The sequence below is a fragment of the Neophocaena asiaeorientalis genome, unplaced genomic scaffold (genome assembly GCF_003031525.2).
Source record: "Neophocaena asiaeorientalis asiaeorientalis breed wild unplaced genomic scaffold, Neophocaena_asiaeorientalis_V1.1 scaffold450, whole genome shotgun sequence".
Classification (NCBI taxonomy): domain Eukaryota; kingdom Metazoa; phylum Chordata; class Mammalia; order Artiodactyla; family Phocoenidae; genus Neophocaena; species Neophocaena asiaeorientalis.
In genome coordinates, this window is record NW_020175674.1 from 3,195,857 (window position 1) to 3,220,605 (window position 24,749).

The 24,749-nt window shown below is 37.3% G+C and overlaps 1 protein-coding gene across 1 annotated transcript in view; it reads right to left on the reverse strand.

Moving 5' to 3' along the window:
• The window catches only part of RIMS1 (regulating synaptic membrane exocytosis 1), a 395,670-nt gene that overhangs the window by 135,575 nt on the left and 235,346 nt on the right, over positions 1-24,749 (reverse strand). The window contains 11 exon segments of the mRNA XM_024731859.1: positions 4,218-4,307; positions 5,450-5,527; positions 9,159-9,221; positions 10,836-10,961; positions 11,589-11,745; positions 16,182-16,253; positions 17,393-17,546; positions 17,671-17,842; positions 18,428-18,558; positions 20,382-20,494; positions 22,534-22,580. Coding sequence (XP_024587627.1) covers positions 4,218-4,307; positions 5,450-5,527; positions 9,159-9,221; positions 10,836-10,961; positions 11,589-11,745; positions 16,182-16,253; positions 17,393-17,546; positions 17,671-17,842; positions 18,428-18,558; positions 20,382-20,494; positions 22,534-22,580 — 1,203 coding nt within the window.

The window sequence follows — 24,749 nt, forward strand, 5'->3', positions numbered from 1 at the left end:
GGGGCAAGAATGGCATCGGAAGTGGGGATGGGCTATAGTATAATGAAGCGGGGGGGCGGTATCTGTCTTGGAGATTCTTGAAGGAGAACCGGTAGGACTTCTTGTCTCATCAAATGAGACGAAGGAGCAGAAGTATTTCCAGATTACGTGGATGATTATATGTCAAAGCTGCCAAAGTACAGGGACATTTCGGAAGAGAAAGCATTTTGCTGGCAGAGGATGTGAGGGAGACAGTGCATTGGATTTCGACTTTTGATGCACACAGGGTCTACCAACCACCGAGAAATTTAGGCCTGGTTTGCAGGGGAGGGTCTGGCACGACCAGTTACAGTGGAGTGTTGTCTCCATATGTATTAGTGTGGAAACTTTTTTTTAAGCTTATTTATTTATTTTTGGCTGTGTTAGGTCTTCGTGGCTGTGCACGGGCTTTCTCTAGTTGTGTCGAGCGGGGGCTACTCTTCGTTGCGGTGCGCGGGCTTCTCATTGCGGTGGCTTGTCTTGTTGCGGAGCACGGGCTCTAGGCACGCGGGCTCATTAGTTGTGGTTCGAGGGCTCAGTAGTTGTGGCTCACGGGCTTAGTTGCTCCGCGGCATGTGGGATCTTCCCAGACCAGGGCTCGAACCCGTGTCCCCTGCATTGGCAGGCGGATTCTTAACCACTGCGCGACCAGGGATGTCCCAGTGTGGAAACTTCTGACTGACAGACATATAATTTCAGGGATGAGATGGGTGGGGCAAAAGAGGAAAGCTGAGGGGGAGACAGAGACAGGGAGGTTAAGCAGCCTGTAAAGGAGACTGCCTTAGCACAGAGGTGTTAGGGAATTTGTGAAGGATACTGAAGAAAGGAGAGGTTAGATTTCTGGAAGAGGTCAAGGAAGATAAAACATCCGAGGAAAGGAATCAAACACTCTAGAAATCAGTGTTTCTGAACACGTAAGCAACATTCTGCTGTAAAACCCGGGAAAGGAAAGGTTAACAGCAGGCCTGGAACTCACTCCTTCCTGATCAGGGAACAAGGGGGAACCGATGACCTCAAGCTGACCTTGACACAGATGAAGGAAGGTACAGTGACCTTGACCAGACCTCCTTGTAAGCATGCAGTGGTATTTGCTAGAGAAAAGATAAAAGAGAGTCCTTATCTATTCAATGTCTTCAGCAGGGTACAACTAGTCTTTCTACATCTTTCACTGTAAATGAACCCCAAATTTCCTGACTCATGGGTCATGACTGGATGGGGCAACGGGGTAACCCCTACGTATCTTTGCTAGTTGTGTAATCAACAGAATATGTTATATAATGGAGATGCTCAAACACAGAAATTACTTCCTCTGCAAACAGTGTTTCCACGTGCCTGTCTCAAATTTCATCTGTTAACCTGGGCCAAACCATCCTCATAAGGGAGAAAATGTTGGCCTGATGGTTTTGGGGTCCTTCGGCAAGAGAACATGCTAACTGTGCCTGGCGCTCCTTTATCTTGGAATAATCAGTGTAGTGTGGTGTGGGGTACTGAGTCTGCTTTAACAATTTCATCCTTTGTACTAACACAGAACTTCCTTTGCTTTCAGAGTTAGTGAAGATACTCCAGAGAAGGGCATTAAGTAGGTATAACAGCATACACATGTCCATCAAGATGGTTTAGAATCAGCAAATTGTTTGACCTCGATAGGTTACAAGGCTGTGGAAATATTGATATGTCACCATCTCAAGAATATGAAGTTATGTCTTTAACAACTTTTCTATAATATCTTATCTACTATGTATATGTCAGGCATTGATCAGCTCTCTGGTCAGTCACCAGAACTAAGTAACCTGGAAAACCCTCAAAGCTTCCCCAGTTCCTACTCTCCTCATGTCCTGTCTGGGGACTTACAGGTGCATCTTCCAAAGAGCACAAAGCCCCCACTGCTGGTCCTACTCTGTCCTGTCTCGAAGCTGCTCAGAGGTCTGTGCGCAGAAGGACGGCATCCTCCACACCAAGACACGCCTACAGCATCTGCAAATTTCCTCATGAGAACTCATCTCACTGTATTTTCTTCTTGACAACAAATTGACCCCAATAAGTTAAAGAACATTAGTAACACCAATTCCAGTCCCCTTTCATTTTTTTTCAAGGGGAAATTTATTTTTTATTCAATAGATAGAGTGAATGTAGGTTTCAATCATATTTTCTCTTCTTCTATCAAAAGCACGTATCATAAGTGAGTGCACTCAGACCTCACTATGACCTGTAAAAGAATCGTGGCCAGATTATTTGTCTACAGGTTGGCCTGTTCTAAGGGTATTATCAGAGATGAAATTCACCAATACAGGGATCCGTGAATTCTCTGGTTTCAGAGCAACAAGAGAACACGTGCTCGACAGGCTTCAGCGACAGAATAAAACTGTACTGCCCAATGCAGTAGCCACAAGTGGTCAAGGAGCACTGTGAAAAAAGAATGCAGGGCTTCCCTGGTGGCGCAGCGGTTGGGAGTCCGCCTGCCGATGCAGGGGACGCAGGTTCGTGCCCCGGTCTGGGAAGATCCCACGTGCCGCGGAGCAGCTGGGCCCGTGAGCCATGGCCGCTGAGCCTGCGCATCCGGAGCCTGTGCTCCGCAACGGGAGAGGCCACAACAGTGAGAGGCCCGTGTACAGCAAAAAATAAATAAATAAAAAGGAATGCAAAATATCTCACTAACAGTTTTTAACTGATTATATGTTAAAATGATAATATTTCAGATATATACTAAAGTATTAAAGTTAATTTCATATTTTAATATGGCAAACAGAAAATTTAAAATTATGCATGTGGCTCAAACTGTATTTCTGTTAGACAGAACCAGTAGAGATGACATTTAAGATGTTAGGGTATCGTTGTAGTCAGAAGATTCCGCTGACTTCATTCTATCCTTGTTTTAACACTAACCAGAAACATATAAGGAAATAATAATAAGTAAAAAAAATAAAAATGTTTTTTCTTGCTACTCTTGTATATATTTTTTGGGGGTAATATACAACAAATGAGAATTGTGAATTCTCATTTGAAACAATTTCAATTGTGAATTTAGAAGAGCCCATTTAACTAAAGAAGAGCCCATTTCAACTAAAATTTCTTCTACAAATGTAAAGAAATACAAAAAGTTAGATCCCATTGTTTTCTATTACAAATTTTGCAAATACAAAAGAATACAAAATTAAAAAGTAGATTTTTTTAGTAGGATCTTATGAAGACACTAAAAAATGAACATGTCTACCTGTACCAATCATTAAATTCCAGAAATAAACATCTCATAAATAAGTGAGTAGAATCAGACTAGAAAGATTGCTAAAGGAAAGATTTAAGCAGCCTCTGAAGAGGAGGAAAAGTGGGTTACATTAACACAGCTAAACATTTTTCTTCAGGATTTGTGAAGAGGTAGTATGCAAATTTCCAGTGAATGACTTCTAATTGAAAAGAGATAACAATTATAACCAAGACTATCAATTATAACCAAGTTTACTGGAATAGAAACTTCCACCACAATGGAAAAATTAGCTGGCTCACAATTAGGAGACAGCATAGTACATGATCACTTAATTAAAGTCAGAATTATTTATTAATCAATCTATTTAAAGTGTTAAGCAAAATTACGTATGTGTGTATATAATGTGCCTTTATTTCTGTAAGGCATCAGGAAATCTATGATAAACATACTATTTTTTGTTGAACTATAACTTAAGTTATAGTTAAACGATCTATATCAAAGAGCAAGTTGATTAAAAAAAAACTGAAAGTAGATGCACAAGGGAAGTATTCTATCTAAATAAGATTCTTGTTTTGCACTTATGGAAGACTGTAGTTGAACCTATAAATACTATTTATCAGCGGAAGTACTAGGAAAGTGATCTTCCCCTTCAGATAACTCACTGGCCCTCACAACCATATCAGCGTACCGAAGGCTCCCTGAGTAGGTGTAAAGAAAACCACTGAACAGCAACAAAAGGGGAAAAGCAGCAGCGAGAAGCAGTTACAAATCACGTCACGCCATTTGCAACAGCATTCACGGAAATATGTGTATGTGCTCCCTCTGGCTCCGCCACATACACACATCTCTACACAGGCGTGTACAGAAGGGAGGGGAAATGCAGACAGTCGGCAAGTGAACATGGATGAATAAGCTGTGAGACTCAATGACACAAAACAAAGTGATAGGGAAAAAAATGACTGTACAAAATGACAGGAGATTAAGAAAGTCTTTATACCTTTCTCGTTCTGGTGAATGCAAACTAGCATCTGGTCTCAAGCAGTTGGTACTAGCACTCCTCGCCCTGTCAAGGGAGGGCTGCAGGTCACTAGTGCCAGTGCATTGCATCCAGGGTGGAGGAGAAAGACAGAGAAAACAGAGAGAGGAAGACCAGTTAGAGAGGAAAGCATCGAGTCCTGTCCCCTTTACACAAAGTGCAGAATCACTGCGAGTCGGTTCATAAGGGTGTGAGCGCTGACAGGATGGCCGTGCACAGTTTTGTTTAGAAAAAGACACTAAACAAAGATTATGCTTGAATTGCTTTGCATAATTTTTTTAAAAGGGTCTCAGACTGAAAAAAATGAGGCTAAGTCACACCTACTTATGAAAAAACTGGATACAGAAAGCACTGAAACAAAATGCCTAACACTTCATTACCAAGGACAGATGCCACACCAAAACAAAATGAAGGACAGCAGAGGAGGAAAATTTTACAACTCAGCTATTTTGGTTCAAACACTAGACAGGGGAGGTGGACGGTATGACGTCCAAACGTCCTTACCTAACCAGAATCTCATCAGTAAACCTCAGTGCTCTCGAGTGAAAGCATTCATGGTGAAGGGGTTTGGTTTTAGTATGTGCAGGCAGAATTGAGCTCCACAAAGTAAAATCGTCCCAAAATAAAATAATATAAAATCAATTCTCATAATTGAAATCAACAAGTAAAACAACAAATAAATGACAAAGAAGACAACGACTAGAAATCTGATATTTGAGTAAGCAGATTTCATTTAGAGAAATATTCCAGCGTAGGTTATTATAATTAAAGCTATTTTTACTTTTTTATTGTATTTTTAAATTAGTTTTTATTGGACTATAGTTGATTTACACTGTTGTGTTAGTTTCTGCTGTACAGCAAAATGAATCAGTTATACATATGCATATATCCACTCTGTTTTAGATTCTATTCCCATATAATTAAAAAGTAATGAGCAGAGTTCCCTGCGCTATACAGGAGGTTCTTATTAGCTACCTATTTTATATGTAGTAGAGTGTGTATGTCAATCCCAATCTCCCAACTTATCCTTCCCCCCGGTTCCCCCTAAAAGCTATTTTTAGATGAGTTTTCTCTGTATATAATTAATTTTAAGAGGAAATGCTAATGCTTTATTAGAAAGTAAATTTGCTATTTTTAGTTGGTGAGGGATTAGGGATTAGTTTATAACTGAGACTCACTGTTATGACTCTTACCTGTAAATATTCCAGTGAGAACAGTTCTCTAACAAGGGCATCTTGGGCGGTAATGTTTTATAGTGCCTAACAAGATGTCTGGAACATGGGAACGCAGACATGCAGGAAACAGAAAAATATATGTGAAGCGAATTTTATCAGGATATGAAAAAAGTAGGAGACCTAGAAAGCTACAAACACAGATTGATCTTTTGTTTTTCTCAGAAAAACCACAATAATTATTTGAAGGTAGGAAAAGAACTGTTAAATATGGAATCATGGGCATGTCTTCATAATTAAGATGAAGACTCAAGTTATAGTTTAAAAGCCTTAATTTGAAAAAGATTTGAGAACTACACTCTATGAAGTAACCAACATGAAACTTACTATTTAATCCCTGTTTAATATTATACCTGCTTCTATGGAAATAACTCATAGCTAAAAGTACTAATCAAATAATTTATGAAATTTGGGAACTAATATGACTAAAAGTTAATAGTCTAATAACAAGCAAAATGCTGACCAACATTGCAGGGACAAGGCTGGTCACAGTACTGAAGGCAGTAAAGGAAGGAAGATCAAGAAGTGACTGCAGGGCTTCCCTGGTGGCGCAGTGGTTGAGAGTCCGCCTGCCGATGCAGGAGATGCGGGTTCGTGCCCCAGTCCAGGAAGATCCTACATGCCGCGGAGCGGCTTGGCCCGTGAGCCATAGCTGCTGAGCCTGTGCGTCCGGAGCCTGTGCTCCGCAACGGGAGAGGCCACAACAGTGAGAGGCCCGCGTACCGCAAAAAAAAAAAAAAAAAAAAAGACCTTCACCGAAAAAAAAAAAAAAAAAAAAAAGAGGTGACTGCAGTGGACAAGTCCTTTCCATTTGTCACCTTCTGGATACAAATCCAACAGCAGGTAACATTTATCACCAGAAATTGGGTGGGATGGGTATTAGCTGCAACCAGAACATGAATTCTGACTTGGCAGAAACAAGGCCCAACATCATCTGAATTCCTTTAAAACCTATAAGGAATTCTGGACTGTCTATATCACCAAGGGTAAACTTGGTCCTGTCAATGAATGTTTTGGTAATTTAATAATGTTTCTACAAACTTTAACTGTCAATAATGAAAATCTATTGTCCATTTTGGCTTACATTAAAGTATGATAAAATCAGGAATAGAATAAACATTTGCTGAGGACATATTAAATATCAAACACCCCCATGGGTTTATTCATGTTTATACTAATGGTTGATTCAGGAAATCTTTTAAAGCTGTGGTTTAAAATGTATTAAAGTACCACATTCAAGCACAGATTGAGGACACTTTTACTGAAGCAAAGGATTCAGCCTGCTTCACAGACAGAATCTTCTTTTCAACTCCTAAACCTTAGGCAACTGTCTTTAGTAACAAGTTGCTATACAACTTTTCTAAGCAATTGGTTCAAGAGTGAATTTTGGGGGGGGGTACACTCTAACAGGGGTCAGCAGAGAATGGAAATAGAATGAAAAGTGGCCACAGTTTTTAGTTTGAAGGTCCACGTTGGCTTTGCCATTTATTGGCTGTGAACCTGGATGATTCAAGTCATCAAGCCTTTTTCTACATCTATATCATGGAGGAAATAATCTTTCATAGGGATGCTGTGAAGATTAAGTGAAATAACAGGTACAGAGGGTCTAGGACACAGTAAGGAAGCCACAGCATTTTCTGTACAACATGACTGTCTCAGGAAAGGTTTTATGGAAAAAGCATTTGATAATGATAACAGTGGGGGGGGATGAATTAAACAATATGAGACAGATTTCTGTAGTATGTGACTTTGATATGCTGTGCGTATGAAATCTCCAGGGAGTGGCTTTAATTTGCAAAGTTTCCAAAATATGTTTGACTCACAGACTCTGGCTGAACTTCATGCGGAACCAACCCCTCAGATCACATTTTTGGAAAAACTAGTTCAGTGGAAAACTTCAAATAGACCTGATTTTGAATCCTTGCTCTGTAACATGTCAAATAAAACTTTCTTAGCATCTTTCCTCATCTGTGAAATGAGGATAATAATGTTCCTATGATACAACTATTGTCAGGACATTGAGATAAAATTCCTTAAATAATTACCACTGTGCTTGGTACTCAATGAATGTTTTTTCCTTGTTTACTGGAAAGTAGTAAATCCACAGGTTTTATTCTTAAAAGTCGTAAGTGAATATGATAGGTTGTATTCTGAAGATAAGATTTTACAAAATGATGAAACTACTAGCTTATTCTATTGTGCCTATCCTGTTATTTTACCTTCGAAAGTGGGATGTAACGGAAAGAAAAACAATATATTTAGTGATTCTGTTTAGCTTATTGGTGTGAATGTGTTAAAAGTACCCACACGTTGGGGGCCAGGCACACACCAGGTGCCTAATAAATATGGAAGCTTTGTTTTGTTTGTGTTTTATAGTTGTAGTCACCCCAACAGGACTATGAGAAAATTTTCTGAATCTGTAAAGAAATCATTCCTATTAAACTATTTGTCAGGACAACCAAAGTAAGGCTGGAGGCTTTCGAATTATAAAGAATTGAGCTGATTTTTTTACAATAGTTAGGATTTTACATTATTTCTCCAGTTTGCAAACAGAATTAACATCCCTCATTTTTCCCTGTGGCACCGCACACAGGGCAGTAGTTATCACTAGGAGAGTTTAATACATGTAGAAAGTTAGTTCTCATTCGGGTGATCACGTTCAATTCCTGAGCGGAAGCCCAGGTCCACACAGACACAATAAAGCTGCATTTGTGTTTGCGTCGCAGGTTTTCCAGGTACTGCTCTTTCCTTCTCTCTCCTATTTACTCTTTATTGGCCATAATATTTGAAAGAGTTTATCTGTGTGTTGGTTCATTTATCTCACCTAGTTATTCTTTACCTTCCATTAACTTCACATTGACAATAAATACGCACAGACTGTATTCTTTGAGTAATCTGTAGAAGGACTTATTTGGGATATGAGATCCAAAATGTAATGAGATGAAAATAAAGTGCTAGGTTCTCAGCTCCAATTTAGACGACAATAACGTATCCCCTCTTCTTCTCATCTTTAAGGAGGCTTTATACCGTTATGTGTCTCTATGGGAAAGTTGGTAGTGTAGCATTTCTGACCTGGTGAGGGTATGAAGGGAGGGAGGGCTTAGAAGTTAACAGGTCATATATCCGCACTCTTTATCAAGAAGGAAACTGAAGCTCAGCTCTTGAAAATGAAGTGGTAAAGATCTTATTAAAAGCAAATAGAAAGAAAACAACAGTAGAATCAAAACATAAAAATAAAAGAAGGCTAAAACAAAGTGAACTTATAATCACGGAAACAGTAACACTGCCATGCACAGCGGATCAGACCTCTTGTGTCTAGATGTGTGTGTGTGTGTGTGTGTGTGTGTGGTGGGGCTCACAGCGAGGTTATAGAGTTTTAATTGCAGAAATCGGTTCCTCGGTTTTGGAAATGTGTAAACACATTTACAGGCACAGAGGCTCAGCAGCCTCTGGATTTCAAATACTTTGATAGAAAAGCAGTCTGTCTGGATCAGGATTCAAATATATTTGGAACCTTTTCCACAACCTCCATATAAAACACAACCAATTTTGAACACTGGGGAAATTAATTTCACGTATTCGTAATAATACCGCTAAGGGGGAGACGGAAGCAGAGTAGAATGGAAAGAGTCATCACACACAGTTACCGTCACCAAATTCCTGCATTTACCTGGTGGTGTGTAGGCATTCTGCACTTCGTCCTCGTTTTGCTCTGGGAAGCATGAGAAGCTCACTGTGCAGACAGGATGGGTGGTGAGTGAAACAGATAAGTTATGAGGCATTAAATGACACGGGTTATGCCAATGGTATGCCGATGACAACATGGAAAGGGAAGAAACCAGATTGTCTACACTAGCATATTTGCTTGAGAGGTTAAACAAAAATAAACATGACAGTACTTTTTAAATTTCCAACAATAAAGTACAAACATTATGGTCGAAGTCCTAGCTGTTGCTGATTTGCTATTGTATTTCAAAGTGATTTCACAGAGTATCAAGGCAAAACTAAACTAAACTGAACCTTCCCCAAATAACACATAGAAATCTGTTTCCAATTCTAGACACTTAGGTATTTTAACAACTTTTAAAAGCCCTATAAATCTGGCTTTTCTGATACTAATGGGAACCCTAAATTTTAAAATTTCTTTTTAGCAACTCAAAGCATGACAGTTTTCTTGGCTCTTATAGCCTGTAAAATGCAATATCACTTATTCTGTTTCTCCTTTACCAACTAAGAACATACTTGATTAGGAATGTTTTATCTTAAAACTGATACTTTTTCTACACTCAAATTAATTTCACTCTATTGAATGCCCTGACCCAGAAGTCCTTCTTTTTCCCCCTCCTCACCTAAATTCATGGTGGCTCCAGTGAATATCAACAAAGGGACCCTCACCTGACTCCACTCCACCTGAGCAGCGGGGACCCCCTCCTCCGAGCAGTGCTCTGTCCCAGTAAGTACCACAACCTCATCTCCTGAAGGTCATGGCTCCATCAGGGTGACAGTTAGGGAGCTAAGAGGCTCTCCTTTAGTTCTGTGTCCATGACTACACAGCAAAAATCAATCATTGTGTACCAACCTCATTCCCTACCCTTCCCTAAAAGTTTCTACACTTCAAAAAGCCAGAAGACACGATTCAACCAGCTGGGGATTCTAACAACCCAAAACAGATCGTGAGCTTGTGGTCAGGCCCATCTTACAGGAAGGGCGTTGGTCTGAGGAGAAAGTCCGCGGGCATGTAGAACCATGGAGTCATAACATCAAACAGATGCAGAACTAAGCCTAAGTACACATCCATAGAAGAAAGAACCCATTTCAATATTTTGTACTTTATAGACATTTTAGGTAACTACATTTTATGGGAAGTAGGTGTACTGAAAAATATGACTGCCAAAGTTTTCACAGAAACTCTGCAATAGTAACTGTCTTTCAGATGGCCTGTACCCAAAAACTTTTTATTGCAGAAAAAACATAATTTTATAATCACATAAATAATATCCCAAAGACTGCAACCCACAAAAAATAAAATATTTGAAAATTGCTCATGTAGACTCCCTTCTATAATTTAGGTTAGTATCTAAGTCAACAACAAACTGTACATTTAAAACTGGCTAAACATAAATTCTGATTTTTTTTAAATGCACCTTTTATGACAATATAATATTAGTCAAATATTTCCCAGAGTTGCATTTCTATTAGAATATCTTAAGAGTCGTTCCTTGGGAGAAGTTCAGTTTTGAATGATGAAATACTTTTCCTGTCTTTTGTACTATGCCAAGATACCTATCATAGACGAAAACAGAGCAAAGAAGACATACAGTGTTGAGATCATAACGTGGACAAATACCTGTCTTGTTCTGATAGACACTGACTGTCCACATCTCCGGGTCTGTGACCAACTGGGCTGCAGGACACATCGTGGTGTCTGGTTGGAGAACGTGACCTTCTTGTTGGATGAATTTCATCTAAACTCCTGAAATGATTGCAAAAATTTACATGCATCACAATGTACCACCTTCCCCAAACAGGCTGACAGACTAACAGGAAAGAATGGACGGTAATTGGCGAATAACTGACACGGCTTGAAAAGTGCTGGCCTCATCACCAAATACATGTTTTAAAGGTATTTATTCTCTACCATTGCTTTACCTGTGCTGTATTTCTCCAACCTCCTTTGTTTACTTCCATCAAAAAAGGACCACGATTTTCATCTGCATACTTAGTGAAAATTTCAGAAGTGTATTTCAGGGTGAGATGAAATACAGCACGATATAACTTCCGTTTTATATGCTTTTCCAAACATCTAAAGTGCTTCAAAGAGACAATCCCAAATTTCCTAAAAATGCATTCTGCCTCAACCTTATCATTTGTGCCACTTCTCTGCACAGGTCTAATTTATTACCATACAATTTCTCCCAACAGGAGAAAATTAACTAGCAAACAGAATACAAGACAGTTATATTTTGCCTACAAAGGATTCTGAAAAATGTAACTCGATTGACCAAACCGTTATTTCATTTCTGTTAGAGTCTTGTGGCAGTTTGCACTGTATTATAATAAAGAGTACCGTCAAAGATGCTAAGCTCTTCGCGGAGCCTACCTCTGTAATGGCACATTTGGTAAACGGGAACGCGGCCTCCCCTGATCATCGCCACGATGAGGAGATACCGACCGTGATCGGTGATGCGTTGTTCTCTGCTGCTCTGGTACAGTTAATGTTGAAGGTTTGTTTTCTCTAGCACTAGACCTATAACCTACTGGCAAGAGTATACACAAACAACGAGTCAGTATTCTTCTATAGTGTCAGTGCTCACGTGGAGACATCAAATGATACGGAAAGCGGCCATTGACCTATGAAGATAAATGCCATGCAGTCAGTATTACCAGCCTTATCGACAAAACTACTAAGTATAGGTACAGAGTGTAACATACACATGCATGAGGACCGGGTACAGTTTGGCTCAAAGGTTACCATGGAGATACTCGTGACAAATGTGACAGCTGATGCCTCAGACGTCAGGATGAGTTGGGATACTAGTTTACGGAATGAGTGAGTGATTTTTTTAGCAACACAAATCAAGCACTTGACAGTGAACTGTTACTCATATGCAAGTCAATGCTTAGAAATTTAGTGTCTCTTCGAATGTTATTGGAATTTTTCTGCCAAAGGATAAATTATGTTAGTTGGATTTCAGATGGCTTCGCTAAGAAGAAAATAAAGATGCTACCATACCAATTTTAATTGACAAAGAAGAGAAGCAGGGCTTCACTATAACAAACACTGATTGTGAATTTTGAGGACCACAGATAATACTGCAATTTTCAGATGAAAATAGGGTATGGGTGGAGCTGACTATGGCAATAATGCAGAACAAATCAACCCTCCGAAAGAAACAATTATCAAATCCACCCCAGACATCTGACACTATTCCACAAATGTGTTAGTAACCTAACATAATTAAGTTAATACTTAAAATTAAATTCTAAATGTCATTCTCCCTTGAAACCAAAAGGTTTCTATGATCTCTGATTTAGTTAAGATAAAACAGCAAACCATAGTAACAGTTTAATTAATGTTTTCACAGGGTTATTGTTGTTATTATTGGAAGGAAAATAAAAAATTCTGTGGCCGAAGGAAAAATAATGATATTTACAACTACATGAAATGTACACAACCATGAAAACATTAAGTCTAACAAGGTAGCTTGAACTGCTACTCATTTATTTACTTGACAACTCTCACATTATTTTTAAAATATGCCATGTAACATTACTATTAAAGGCAGGCTAAATTCCCCAGCAGTTTATTTGTTGTGATTGTATAATCTTTTGACTAAGCTTAGAATATATGGAAGGTCTTTAAACATTACATAAAGGCCAATTTGACAATATTGACACCAAAGAAGCTCAGCCATTTTGTTACTCTCTAAAATCATCGGTAAAGGACCAAATAATATAAACATAAGTGGTATAATTTATAATTTCATTTTATGACAAAAATAAGAGCAATTCAGGTACTATTTTGAATTTCATGTAGAAAGTTTCCTTGTCGTTCAGACACACAAATTGTAATATTAAGTCTAGAACGAAACCAACTAAATTTACATGTAGTGAATTTATTTCATAGCTCAATATTAAAAAATAATGGTGGCTGTTTTAAAGATAATTAATCCAAAGTCTCAATTACTTAAAACATTTTAAATTACAATTTGGTATCATTTGAAAACATTTGGTATCAATTATATTGTAATTATGGAAGGTCAGGATTGAATTGGGAACACCATTTCAAGATTTTAATGAATACTCAAGGTATATAAATGGAACTTTTCGATTTGGAATAATTAATTATTCTGAAGTAACTTTTAGAGACTTTAGGCATCTTCTGTAAAAGGGTATAAATTCATTTGTTTCTTGGATTCTTTGTATTTACATAGAGATTAATGTCTTTTTTATCCTACCCTAATATGCATTCATAGGCCTTTCCCTGCTTTTTATAATAATTCATTTTTTAATATTATGTTTAGTTTACTGTTGACAACATGCACTCTGCCTTCAGAAAAAAGGTAAGAAGGAACTGCTATGTTATGCTCATTTCAATGTTTCAGTTAGTTCAAAGTTATCGGGTTGTTTTTGTTGTTTTTTTTCATTTTCTGAACTTGCAGTAATGATCTGAAAGTTGAGGTTGCCAGACGCCTGGCCTCAGATAAGGGCATTCCGTGTGTGGTTATTTTTATTCTTCTTAAGCAGCTGAAATTACTTATGTTAAGTAACAATAAGGCTATGACAACCATAAAGGTAGTAAGATGTAGCTCTGGAGGTCTCAACTGCTTAAAGGTGGTAATACATCAAACGAGAACACAGAACCCTGTGGTCCTAGAGAAGCCAGGTATTAGGAAGTTCAAGGCCCAGCTGCGGTAGAACATCTAAATGACACTTTCCAGCTGCTTCAGCAAACGTAACCAGAAGCTTCACTGAGTGTGTTAAACACACGTAGAACCACCTGGCATCCACGCGTGAACAAAGTTCTCTCTATACTGGACACTAGGAAATCTGTAATCAGCCTCTTAGAATATCTGGTAATGTATCAACACACTTGTTTATTAACTTAGCCCCTCACTTTATTTTAGCTTCTTGCCCTTATTTTACTATCTTTCCTCTTCACTTAAAATATATTGCTTACTACTGTGTGTCTTGCTATACTGTATTTGCCACACATGTATATCTTTAGAAGCTACCATATATACATTTTGAATCACTGAAGGGCACCCCTAAAATATAAGTAAATTCCATTATCTCCTTTATTAATTTATGAAGAAATCTCTGGGACATAAAATACTAATGATTGCCTTACATAATTTATTAGTTATATTCTATTAAAAGTTTGCCTTGTTACATTTTAAATGCTAAATAAAAATGGATATCATTTGAAATGACAATTCAGACACTGCTTCTCTATGGTAAAAGGATAATCCCTGATATAAACATGTATAATCATATGTTTATATCAGGATAGAATATAGATATATCTAGAATTCAGTGTTCTTTGGTGGTTCCAAACACTAACTAACACCACTGCAGTCAGTCCTATACTTCCCATTTTGGCTGTTACCCATGTGGTCTCTCAAGGAAAAAAGAAGAAACTCATCGTTTCTGTAAGTATTTGTTGAATTAGCCGTTCATTCATTCATTCGCTAACTGGCCTCATCATAAAAATGTGAAATTTTAGGTGAATAGCCTGTGAGAACCACCCACAGAAGTAAATTCTATTCAGATGAGTTAGAAGTGACAACATTAATATGAATTAACAGCCAAGATTCTTGTTAGAAAGGTTTGTTGACAAGACCCCTTTCCTACGAGGAATCGTCTGAATTCTATTTAAATATGCCAATGGGTACCATGGAGAACTACCTTCCCCCTTGCAATTCCATAAAGACAATATTCTATTAAACTCTGCGTGAAATTTTCTGGGTGGAGTGCACCTAATTATTCTGATCCTTTTATAAATCAACAAACTCAGAAAGCAAAACATGAACGGTTACCCACAATGACCCACTATTATTTCAAACTCTCCCGGATGGTCTGATATCAAGGAGTAATATCTAAGTACACAGATATGCACAGAACCAGACTCACTGTTTTTAAGATATCTGCTACTTTCATACAGTGATCAAAGACAATATTTTCTCTGAGTTTCAGGGAGCAAATGAAGCCTAATTTTAGGGAACTCTCCATAATTTTCTCCCAGTTTTAATGAAGTCGTAGGTTTCTCTCTACATTGCGACCTCAGTCACTAGTCTTTGTAATGTCTATTGATTGACTTTACCAAAACCATTGCCCTCAAATTAAGTGCATCCCCACCTGAGAAATTATGTAAATTAAGGGAACATCTGTCAATACTGTCCCAAAGAAATGTCTTTAAGAACTCCTATTTATATACCCCAAGATTTTCTCTTTAATGTCTTCTTATTTGAATATCTCCCCACTCTTCATTAGTAAATAAAGGGAACAGGATTAGTGCCAAGAAAATATGTCTTCACTACTTGGTTTGACTCACTTTCTGACTAGACTCAGATGAGAAACATAGATTTGAACTGCATAGTGTCACAAAGATTTTACTAATTTATACAATGACAAAAAGACAATGACTTCAAACGAATACTGAATCTTTCTAAAGCATTTTCTTATTTTAAAACATACAGACACATTCTACGTATAATCAGTGCTGAGCATTTCACCAAAGCGTTAAAAGCTAAGCCATGCCACATGCAGTTTTCAACCCTGCCATGCACCTGTCTCAGTGTATTCCATGGAAGGCTACATTATTTTTCAGAAACGGAGGAAGCGAAGTCATAGACATACAGTATAAACACAGGAGAATGGAATTTTTATTACAGAATTAACTCTATCCTTTCAAAAGTCATATTTTCACTTCCGCTCAGAGCATTGTGAAATGATGATTTGAACTTCGTTAGCTTCTAAGGGAAACCCTGACTAATTTAAGTGGGGATGTTAATGAGTATTTACTAGTCCACCTCAAACTTTCTTAATAATTTGGAAGACAAGTCACCATGGAATAGTATAATCCAGACTTCTCTGTGCTCTAAATCTCCAATATGGGACCCAAGGAAGTCTGGAAGCTGGCAGCAAAGCAAGCACGGAAGCACAGTGAAGCCGGCCACGTTCCCCCACGCACCTGGAGGGACCACTCCAATGGCATCATCAACCTCATAGTCTGATATGTCACTGTCACTGATTCGCTGGGACCCTGCACGACAGGAAGGCAAACAGATACCTCTGTGTCCGCTCGGGTCAGGAAATGTGGAGGACATGGTCACATTTTTTTTTAAAGCTAATTACATTATTACTAAATACTTTCACTTCTGGTGAAGTAGAGTTGATTTACGATGTCTCGGGTGTACAGCAAAGTGATTCAGTTATACATATATGTACTACAAAGTTAATGCAGGGCTGATGTTTAAAAAAATATTCGTTATCCAAGGATAACATTCTCAGCATCCTTATAATTACTGAAGACACATAGAAGGAAGGGGATTTCATAGAAGAGTATTTTGACTCTTCAAATTATTTTTAATTAAGGTCTATAGCAAAGTGTATACTGTTTTCTACACAATTATGCGCCCTCCTCTGCAGTTCAGGGAGGATGGGGCTGAGTGGAAAGGTTCAAAGAGAACTTTCTTGGCTGGAACTCTACTGAGTTCATATTATTGAAAGGTCATCAGGGCCCTTTATAAAATATTTATGTTTAGCCCTCAAAATTAGCCATCATACTGCATGAAACATTAATTTTGAGGCAATGATTGAGCAGAGAAGCACTAATAGGAAGTATTTAATTATATGAGGAAAACAATTTGGTTCCAGATTACCAAAACGAGGCTTCTAAGTTTCATCTGTTCAATAAGAGATTTTGTCATTAATTCAAAAATTAATGAGTAAGTACAGAAAAAAAATGTGTTTTCCCCAATCACCAGATGGACAACAGCAAACACACTTTACAATGCTTTTGAAAAATTGTTTCTTACAAATAATAATACTAAAAATATCCAGGAATTATACTGTCATTAAGATGTTCTATGTAGCAACCCACCAATAATGACAAGAATTACCCCATCAGTCAACCAATGAACAGCTCCATCAGGACTGGGCAAAGAATTATATTTGAGAATTTTTAAGCTTTCGGCTGTGGAATTACTCCACTCTACTGTATATATATACTTTCATTGGGAAAATGCAGAAAATGGTTTTGCCAAGCCTCTTTATATAGATGACTGATTATTCAATATTTCGATCTCTAATGAACATTTGAAAAAACACCTTGAATGTTCATCTCGGATTCGATCATAACGACACAATTACTTCTGGTAACTGAAAAGAGCCTTAACCTACTTTGCAGCTTTTTGCTGGCGCTCTCCCCGTGGACGTGTCGCCGTGGCATGAAGGGTGATGGCTGAGGCAGAGGTAGTGAGGATTCATCGTGAGTCTGAAGTTTATACCAATGCGGCTCATCATCTAGAAGCGCCGTCTCCAACTCTATGAGGATCTGAAAGGGCAGCTCTCAGGTTAGATCAAGCGCCGTTCCCCAAATATAATAAAAGCAGCCATAATAATGCACATCACAGAAGCCTCGTGAGGCGCCTGACCCGTTTCTTCACGACACCCCTCACCTCTCCAAGGAATTCACTCTCCTCTTCTTGCACCCTGGGCTGGTCCCACACGGTTATTTCCAACATCCGTTCTCTGAAATCTCTACGATGCACGTGTGAGTACACAAAAGTCTGGTTCCATTTTGGTTCTAGTACTTTCTTTACTGTTTTGGTTCGCCTTTTACTTTTATCACTGAAAAATAAATATGTTTTGTCAATGAAAAAGCAAATGCAAGTACATGCTGCCACCTACTGTAGTTCCATGCAGCGCTGCTCTTGGGATGTTTACTCTCTTATTCATAACTTTTAATATACAAGTCTGAAAAGACTATCGAGTTTAATAAGATTCTAGTTTTAACTACAATGTAGGCAGTAGTTACGATTATAGAAATTATAGAAATGCATACACAAAGGTACATTCTAAATGATGTAGCTGTCAAAGACTAACAGATGTGGAAACAAGGTAATGGACAATTATAAAATTGGCAGATTATTTTAAAGAAACACAAGGCTTGAGGGAATTTTTTTTAGGGGTAATATAGTTTATTCCCTCATAGAGAGGTATCTATTACATTTTAAAGCTATGTCACAGGTGTAGGCATATGTACAAATTCATCAAAAAATATATATATATATAAAGTATGTGGAATTTTTGGTATGTCAACTCTACCTCGATAAAGCTTTAAAACATATATGAAACTGTATCCCAAGAGAGGAAATTCTACTTTTTTCTAATTAGCAAAGATTTTTACATACTTTTTCTAAAATTATTTCATACCTTCTATCTGGAAGAAAATACATTTTTACATAGGGATTCCTGGGACGCCCATCTACTCTTGGGGGTAGATCTGTTGCTTGCAGAACATTTACAATCAGCTGGTGGCCCACTTTGTCATACCACAGCTTCACCTAAGAGCAATGGAGAAAGAAATTAGCATTTGTAAAACTCATGAGGCATTATAATTTCACAAAAAATACTAAAATTATTTTTGAAGAAGGAAATTTCAAATCGCAAAATACAACTGAATTATAGATATTATTTCTGCAAAGAATACCAACTTGAAAGCATAACCATTTTAGAACTTGACTTTTCACGCATTTTAAGTGTGACTTATAAGAGGCAGGCCTGCAGTGTTGATTTATAGTCTCTTATATCATGCGATGGAATAAAACTAATGATAAAATTTTTAGAAAAGACTAAGGGAAGAGGGGGGGATAATGAAATAATTGTCCTTGTTTTTAAATGCTAAATGCAAGTGTTTGGTGATTATACGTATCTTAATAATGATTATAGCATGACTAAATGCATTCTGCAGTGCCAACTGTAGTTGAAATAAAATGTTTGATATTGGGAAGAATATATGCAGGTAACTTGGAAGACATCAGGAAACGCATTTGCTGTATGCCTCTGTACATCAGGTACTGCTGTTTTCTGGTATTTTTTTCTTATTTAATTTTTATAATTAACCTATTACAGATAAATTTTCATGACAGAAGGGGAAAGGAGCAAAGGAAGGTACAATGCGTAAATGCCTTTAAACCAAGCGAAGGCCAAATGGTATTCTTCCTAAGTGGCACACTGAAATAGTACCTGCAAACTCCTAATGCAGTCAGTGCAGTATTTGTGCTGGCAAGGGACAATGTTAACTTTAATTTTTTAATTTAGAAGTTAGTTTTGGGCTTATGGTTAAATAAGAATTATGCTCATGCGTTGTTTAATAGGTATAGATCAGAATACATTTAAGAGTCATCAGAAGAAAATAAGCTAATTTAACATGGGAGTAGTAAGGGGCAGGTTAAGAATTCAAACCCGGATCTGTATCAATCCATACCTCTGTTCCTAATTAATACCAGAGGTGTGTTGTTCATAAACCTGAAATAGGTGGAGTGTATGAGACATTCCCACACACACTGAAATAAAAAAGACGGCAGGGCAGATAAAATAGCACAGGGACTAGACAAAGATCTTTAACCTACTAAAAACAGAAGCTAAAACCAGGAAGCGTTTCAAAAATCACAGCAAACTTACAGTTATCTTCTTTGTTTAATTAAAACTAAGAGTAGCAAAAACAGACTACAGAAATTCACACATTACCAGAGTAGCACATGATCAACTATTCATAGAACAAAGTGAAGCAAGATTTTCTTTTAGTTATTAATCAAATGTCCTGTATTCTACCATAATCTGAAGAAATGTAGCTTTTCCTAATAATGAGCCATGTTTTCTTTACTCCAGCTTTTCCCAGATCACATATAAAACAACAGTGAAGAAAACGGTAGCTTGTTCACACTACTATCAGCAACCAAGAGTTTCATCAAATGTCTTAAGAGGTTAAAAAAATATCTTAAATTTAAGTTTCTCGGGATCCAGGCTCATGAGGTTGTTAAGTAAACAGAACGTGACTCTCTAGGTTTATTACATCTAACCAACTACTTACCTTAGGAACTTTTATACAGCACACAAAAAATAATTGATACTTTATTATTTCATGTTATCATTTATCACTTACTGTTCAGAACATCTGGCACACTGTAGGCATTCAATAAACATTTCCATATATATGAGTAAAAGAACAATCTAATAATAAATTAATGAAAACTGATGAAGTAGATTATGCCGTTAAATGACTCTGACTGTATCACAGCCTTCAAAGAAAGCCACACATTTTAAAGACAGACTCAGAACAGGGAGCTTATACTAATGGTCTCCAACATGTACCAAAGACACATACAGAAAGTTGTCCTGGTAAGACTTGTGGCGCATCCTTGAGAGCTCCAGGGCTTGTTGGAGAAATTACAGAAATGGAAGGCCTTTCCATCTTCTGAGATTCAAAGGAACTAGAACCTAAAATGAGAAAAAAAAATCAAGTACTTTTTAGTAACATATTGGTAACCGATGTGTGGAGAAAACATATTTTTCACGAAATGTTAAATGCATCTGTTACTGGTGTAAAACCATAATTCAATGGCGTCCATACAGTAGGACCTACTATCAGTGGGATAGTCCTAGAAAGTTATCATCGTGCTTTCTCTGGTTAATTGTCTATTTTAAAGGTATTTAAAGTGATATAATCAAATACTGTATTTATTTGCTCCACTCTGTAAGTATTGACTCTGCGTTTCTAGAGGGTATCGGCCTGTGTATGTTCTTGTAGAGCCCCGCATACAGTTAAAGGTTTCATGCTATCAGTGATAAGAAAGATGGTACCCGTTGTGTTAATTATCTTAGGATCATCTATTATGAACTGTCCTCACTGAAATTAAAATGAATGCACATATCATATAATTTATGAGCTGCGTCTAAGCCTAGATAGAATTCATCACTGTTTTAAAATACGATTTACATCTCTTTTGATTTTGATCTTCCAGACCAATCTCCTGTCTGAGGATGCTGTCTAGTGATTCATGCGTGGAGGAGGGAGGCTGGCTCCCCACTCAGCCCCTCAGTGAGGCTCTTCTCCCCCATTTTAAATGAAAGTCCTCTCTTCCCGGGTCACTGATAAAAGTGTCCACAACCAGCAATATGGATGTCTGCAGAATGCTATTACTCCAGCAAGTATAACCTTGAACCTACAGCTATTCAAAACTTAGCTTTATTGAGAAAACACTATTTATGGACCATTTCCCAAGAGTATGTCATCCACATTTTTTTCCATACATGCAACTTACGTTTAAATTAAATCAGCGTCATTCTGTACCTTCTGAAGACTTTTAACTAGACGGAACAGTGCTCTAAAATTCTTTATTACTAAGTCTTTTTTATGAAGTATTCTCAGGATAATTTTCTTCTTCGGTCTCAGTACAATAACACTGTTGCTTCTAATAGTCAGTATGTTTCTAATATACCAGCTTTTTGCCTTTTAAATAACATCAACCCTATAAATTATGCAATTGGTTCCATTTCCCTCTTTATATGAGAAAACTCAAAACCAAATCTGGTCTCATGTCTAGCAGGTATGCAGAATATGATGCTATGCATTTGATTTACTAACCTAATCTCCACTTCCTTGCTTATCCCATCCATGTATTTTCTACCTTCTTATAACCATCACTTGTTTTCCCCTTAAATCACCTTGTATTTTCTATTCCTATAAGCTGGGTTACATAACAAGCAAGCCCAAGTAGAATTAATTTAACTCCCATCCAATGCAAGGTAAACATTTGAGTTACTTCCACATTTTCTTTTGCGGTACGCGTGCCTCTCACTGTTGTGGCCTCTCCCGTTGCGGAGCACAGGCTCCGGACGCACAGGCTCAGCGGCCATGGCTCACGGGCCCAGCTGCTCCGCGGCACATGGGATCTTCCTGGACCAGGGCATGAAGCCGTGTCCCCTGCATCGGCAGGCGGACTCTCAACCACTGCGCCACCAGGGAAGCCCCATCATCTTCTTTTTTCTGGAGTCCCTTTAATGTCCATGTAGATAACTCAACCCTCTAGCCACAGTCCCCTGGCCCTTTATTTTCACTGAAATCCTCCTCTACTCCACCCACTCACTTCCATGATCATATCTGACACCGTTACGTTGTATTAAAATTATTTATGTGCCTGCCTGTTTCCTTCACTGCTCATGACACTGAGCCAATTTCCAATCAACCTGAATAATCCAGTATCACAATGCATTTTCATGTACAGCAAATAGAACTGTTAGTATATTAATTTTGCTCTGTGCATCCTGACTGCTATGATGCAGAAGGTTATTGCCAATAAAGACTTTTGATCTTTTGATAGACACCCCCACACACACACCCCCACACACACCCACACACACAAAGAGCAGAAAGAGAAAAATCTTAAAGCAGAACTCCTTTGGGTTTCCCATGACTGCCATGATTGCCAACTCATTTACATCAAATAACTAAAGGAGACAGTAAATCTTATACTCACTGGACTCCAGTGGAGGGTGGGAGCTCTCAGGAATCCGTGGAATGTCACTAAAAGAAACAGGGTATGGTGAAAATCCCATTAGCTTAAGCCACCCTGTCTGAGGCAATCACAGCCACACTTTATCTCAGTGGTGTGGAAAACCCTTTTGGGTCTTTACAGGTGTGGAAATGGACGGGAGTTACCATAAAGGCAATTTCTAATGTGCATGAATGTCAAACACCACACGCACACACACAAAAAAAAACTGCAGGAAAAGTAAGTTTTTATACATTTACTAGCAAAACACTTTAACATGACAACAGTCAGAATAATATTGTGGCTAAAATCACCACAATATTTTTACTACCAAAACAGCAGGTTTTGGAAATAAAAAATGTCAAAGGCAATATTTTATTTCAATTCTAGAAAATCAAAATGACACATATTTTACAAATCAGTAATATGCTTTACAAACACATCTGAAAGAGTTTACTGAATGAAAGGGAGGGAAACATCTCTTGATAATAAAATAATATGGTGAATATCATGGGCAAAGTTAAAAAATGAAAAGGATGGATTGCTTTGGAAATTAAAAATGGTTCAAGCTTGCAACAGAAAAGCCAAAATATTTTATATATGTGAATATATAATTAATATACACATATATAACCCTATACAGAGATTCATATTTCTATGCTGAAGTTAGCTAAATATATGGCCATTTACTAGATGATTAGAAAGTGACTGGTGAGAACACCCACTCCTGACACACTCACAAATTGTTCTGAATAAATATTTAATATGACCTCAGCTTCACCCATTATCCACTGTGGGCTTAGAACCCTAGACCAGCTTAGTTTGGAAATTATACTGTATTAAACTATTTAACCTCTGTTTTCCAAGATATTTTAGTATCGATGTAAGGAGATTAATGATATGCAAATATCAACAGACAAAGTAAAGCAGACTGGAGTTAGCTAGTCCCAATAAAATTATCAGAATATTATTTAAGAATTTCTAACCACTTACCTTGTGAACTAACTTCACTTTGCACTTTTGGGGAGAATGGAAACAAAACTCATTTTCTGTTAGATGATTTTCCTGACTCTTCATTTTCACTTTTTTGTGCGAAGTAATTCTGCTAACCACCTACAATTTATACTTCTTACAAACGACAATTCACCCTGTGTTGTGTATTTTATAAATACGTTTTATTATATATTTATGTACAACTAATAATTCATATGAAATACATATTTTATGTAATAATTAGACTAATTTTCAATACCTAAGACACAAGAAACCAACTATTTATTTTCTGCTACCTTCTCCTGAACTCATCGAGGCAAATAAAATTCAATTCTTAAAAATCTAGAAACGATATTTGTTTAGATAGTACAACTTCTTTGAAAATCAGCCTCAAAGTCAGTTATGAAAATTAAATTTGGAGCTCCAAAACCAGACACAAGCTTTGAATTTTATGTGTCTGTGAAAGAATTGTGGAGAAGTTGTAAAAAATTTTTTTAAGTGATTTTGAATGAAAATATATTTAATGTTTATTGCTTCAGTAATATTTTAATGCATAAATGTCCACTTGACATTTACACAAACCTTCTTATATTGTTCTGCTCACAAACAAGGTGGTAAAATAGTTTTAATAACAATTATAAGCATAAAGGTAGGTTGGCAAAAGTGGGCAGTACCTCAGGACGGCTGACGTCTGTTGGACCATGCTGGTCAATGAGCATGTAAATTACATTTGGAATGCTTCTTGGAATCTCTATCCCACAAAACTATGACTTAAATATCTGCTTTCTGCTTTAAATTAATTACACAACTACATTAAACAATTATTAAATATAGCTAGAATTATTCTTCCACGATTCTAATCATTTCCCTATTAACTGGAAAGTTGATGCCAGATTTGATTTTTATTTAAATACAAGCTTCATATTCCCATATTCCTCTGAATTCCACAATCCAAGACAGTTTAGGTGTGGCTATGCAAATAATACTTTTAAAATTAATTTTGCACAACAGTAAATATAATGAAAATGTTATTCCAGTCCACTTTAATTGTCTGTTAGTTCTTTTATTTTTAAGTCATCACGAATCAATGGCGTTTTAGCTGATTACTTTTAAAACCACTATATATTTGAAAGTATTTGGCAATGTGCACAATGCTTGACTTTAAATTTTGTTTTTTATACTTTTGATTCATTTTCCAATTTACTTAC